This window comes from Pygoscelis adeliae, unplaced genomic scaffold (genome assembly GCF_000699105.1).
Source record: "Pygoscelis adeliae isolate BGI_AS28 unplaced genomic scaffold, ASM69910v1 Scaffold103, whole genome shotgun sequence".
NCBI classification, from domain to species: Eukaryota; Metazoa; Chordata; class Aves; order Sphenisciformes; family Spheniscidae; genus Pygoscelis; species Pygoscelis adeliae.
Genome location: NW_008824723.1, coordinates 879,650 through 882,570, shown reverse-complemented (window position 1 = coordinate 882,570; position 2,921 = coordinate 879,650). Strand labels below are relative to the sequence as shown.

Sequence of the window (2,921 nt, the reverse complement as noted above, 5' to 3'; positions counted from 1 at the left end):
GCCCCTCCCCCGGCCTCCGCGGCCGCGCTGGGAGGAAATCGCGCAGCGAGGCAGCCCTTAGGAGCGGCCCAGATCACTTCCAGCGGGAAGCCGGGCCTGCCTTCCTATGTAAGGCCTGCGAGCTGGGCCCCGGGTTTAGCTAGCGCTCTGCCCCCGCAGGCCCCGGGCTCCCCACCGAGGTGACACAGGCTGCGGTGCCTGGCCCTGCCAGGGCCCCTGGGTGAGCCGGGGAGGGCTGTGGCCCTTGACGGGCCCTGTGGTTCGTCTTGCACCTCATTCTGGTGCCTCTTTTTCCCAAGGGGGGTTGTTCTGGCTGGCACCGGTTGTTGTGCCAAGGCACTCTATTCTCAGAAAACTGGCGGGCTTCACTTCCCCAGCCTCTGTTGTGCGGTTGTGTGGGTGTGACTTTGGGAACAGGGGTTATAGGCAGGTGCGCAACTGTCCTAGACCACAGGTGGCTGTGGAGATAGTGAGGCAGAGAAAGGGAAGTGCATCTTTTGCACCTTCTTAACGTTTCTTGCTTGGAATTTGAAAAAGCTTGTGTTTGGGATTGTCAGCTTCTGTGCCTAGGTATGGTTGCAATAAACTAACAGCTGAAGTCCTGAGGTTTCAGATATACAGTGTTTCTGGATGCATTAGCAATATCAAAAGTGGTCACAAACTGAACATAGTCTTTTTCCTTGCATTGGGAGGAAACCAATGCAAGGAAACACTGAACCAAACACGGGTCAGTGTTTTTGTATGCAGATGTGTAGAGGGAGAGCGCCCATTGGATGAACTGAAGATGAAAGTGAAGGAAGAGGGAAGATCCCAGCCTTTAAATTTCTATTATATGTGCTCATTATATCTTCAGTGAAAAAGACTGAGTGCAAAAAATGACAAAAAGATAGCTCTACCTGTAGTTTGTTTCATGTATTGTCCCCAAAATTTAGTAGCTTAAATGACTGTTTTTTCCTAGGGTTCTGTTATTCCTTCTGGCACTGTGATGTTCAGGATCCCAGTGCTCTGTGTGGAAGTGTTGCCAGTTAAAGAGCTCATTCATAAATGGCCAGACATTTTCTGTCCTTGCTACATGCTGCCATGCAGTTGGCTGTGCCCGATATTGATAGTTGGGAGACTCTCTAAAGCAGGCACAAAATGCCCAGAGCAGCGTGTGCTGTCTGGAATGGTATGCTAAAGGCCATTGTCTGAATTCCTTGGCCTCTGTTCAACAGGTAAGAATGGATTCTGTATGGATGCTTTTAAAACAGGGTGGCATCCTTGCAAGCATATCCCTTCTGCACTGCGATAAAGACTCAGTACTGCCAAGATGTGATGAAAGTGATCTGGGAAGTTGTTTGTGTGATTTCTGTTTTGCAACCTTTGTAGCTTTGCTTATCAGATTTAAAAAAAACCAACAAACAACTGTGAAAGCTGCTGAAGCAGCAGTAATTGATACTTGGGCTATTTTTAATCTCCTCCTTGATCTTCCAAGTAATTGGTAACAAATGAAAACAAAAAACCAATGCATATGAGTTCTTTCTACAGTATATAAATATATCTTTATCTTTTGATCTGGACAGATCTGGCGGCCAATAACCGCGACTTTCTTCTTCCCAGTGGGACCTGGAACAGGATTTCTCTACTTGGTGAATTTGTATTTCTTGTATCAATATTCATCACGACTAGAAACAGGTATGTTATCCAGTAAAGTGTATGCACATGGTGAACTCTGCCTGGAGTTGATAGAGACTAAGCGTTGTCAGATAGAGCTTCTTTTGGGAGTGGTTGTGGCGACGGGGTTGTGGCTGATTCAGACAGAATTGGGAGAAAGATGGCTCATCTGTATGCCCACTTATGTTGGTCAGTGGGAAACTGCTCTGAAAACTGATTTTCTGTAACTGGCTCCTTCCCTTCAGCAGGCCAGGAAGCCTGTTCCTTTAGGAGCTGAACTTGATACTTCTTTCAGTAGGAAGGCCTGGTGCTTTTAGTTGTTGGATTTCAGGAAGTGAGGGAGAGAGGCTAAAAGATGATGTTACCTCTGTTTTCTTGTGTCTGATGTCCTTTAACACGGAAGGATGATAGAACGTATGTAATAATGTGTATATCCATCTTGAGAAAATAACAATGTCAGTTTTTCCTTTTTTTAAAAGGCAATGATGCTTACCTGTGTTATTCTGTCGGTTATGTTGAATTGAGAGATACCTTGGACAAATGAAGTGTACTCCTCTGTCAAATAGAAATGTGAAAAAGTTAAGGAACTAGTTGGATTTTCAGTTGGGGGAAAAATTAAGAGTGGAAGAAAGGAGATCAAATAATGGATCACTTCTCTCAGAGATTGTTGTTAGGTAGCTTCAAAACTGGTTTCATTTTGCATTGCACAGTTCATTAAAACTAAACAAAAATTGTTTCACTTGAAGTAAATAATTGAACTATTTGCAAAGCCGAGCTCCTCCTGAAAGCCTTAATGAACAAGAATTTCTGTGTAGTTCTAATGGAGTCTTAGAACTGATGGTGTAAGTGGAAATGCGTTGCAAGGCGATGTTTGGGAAGTCCCGTGATAGAGAAGAGATCCCTGGTAAACCTGTCATCCAGAGGGTATTGTGGAATCCCATTTAAGTCATAAGAAGAGTAGCAGGGAAAGGGAGGATTGGTGCCAGATTGTATTTGGTTGTTTTCTTAGTGAAAGTAAGTAGCAGTTTAATAGCTAGAAACGGTTCCTCCTTCTCTTTGGGCCTTCCTGCAGTAGATTATGAACACGTGAGAGTACTGGCAGTTACAACATTCTGCTGTGCACAGCTACGTGTAGTAAGAGTTCCTGATTAATATATGCAAATTATAAGACATCACTGCTTGTACATATACTTACAAGATGCTCTAGTTGTCTATGCTGTGGCAGAAGTCTCATGGAAGGAAGTCGATTCTTTCAGCAGTAAATTTAC

The 2,921-nt window shown here is 44.4% G+C and overlaps 1 protein-coding gene across 1 annotated transcript in view; it reads left to right on the top strand.

The window, feature by feature from the left end:
• DERL1 (derlin 1) overlaps positions 1-2,921 on the top strand; it is a 19,815-nt gene that overhangs the window by 1,870 nt on the left and 15,024 nt on the right. The window contains exons 2-4 of the mRNA XM_009323370.1: positions 300-469; positions 1,110-1,214; positions 1,563-1,674. Coding sequence (XP_009321645.1) covers positions 300-469; positions 1,110-1,214; positions 1,563-1,674 — 387 coding nt within the window. The remainder of the gene's footprint in view (positions 1-299; positions 470-1,109; positions 1,215-1,562; positions 1,675-2,921) is intronic.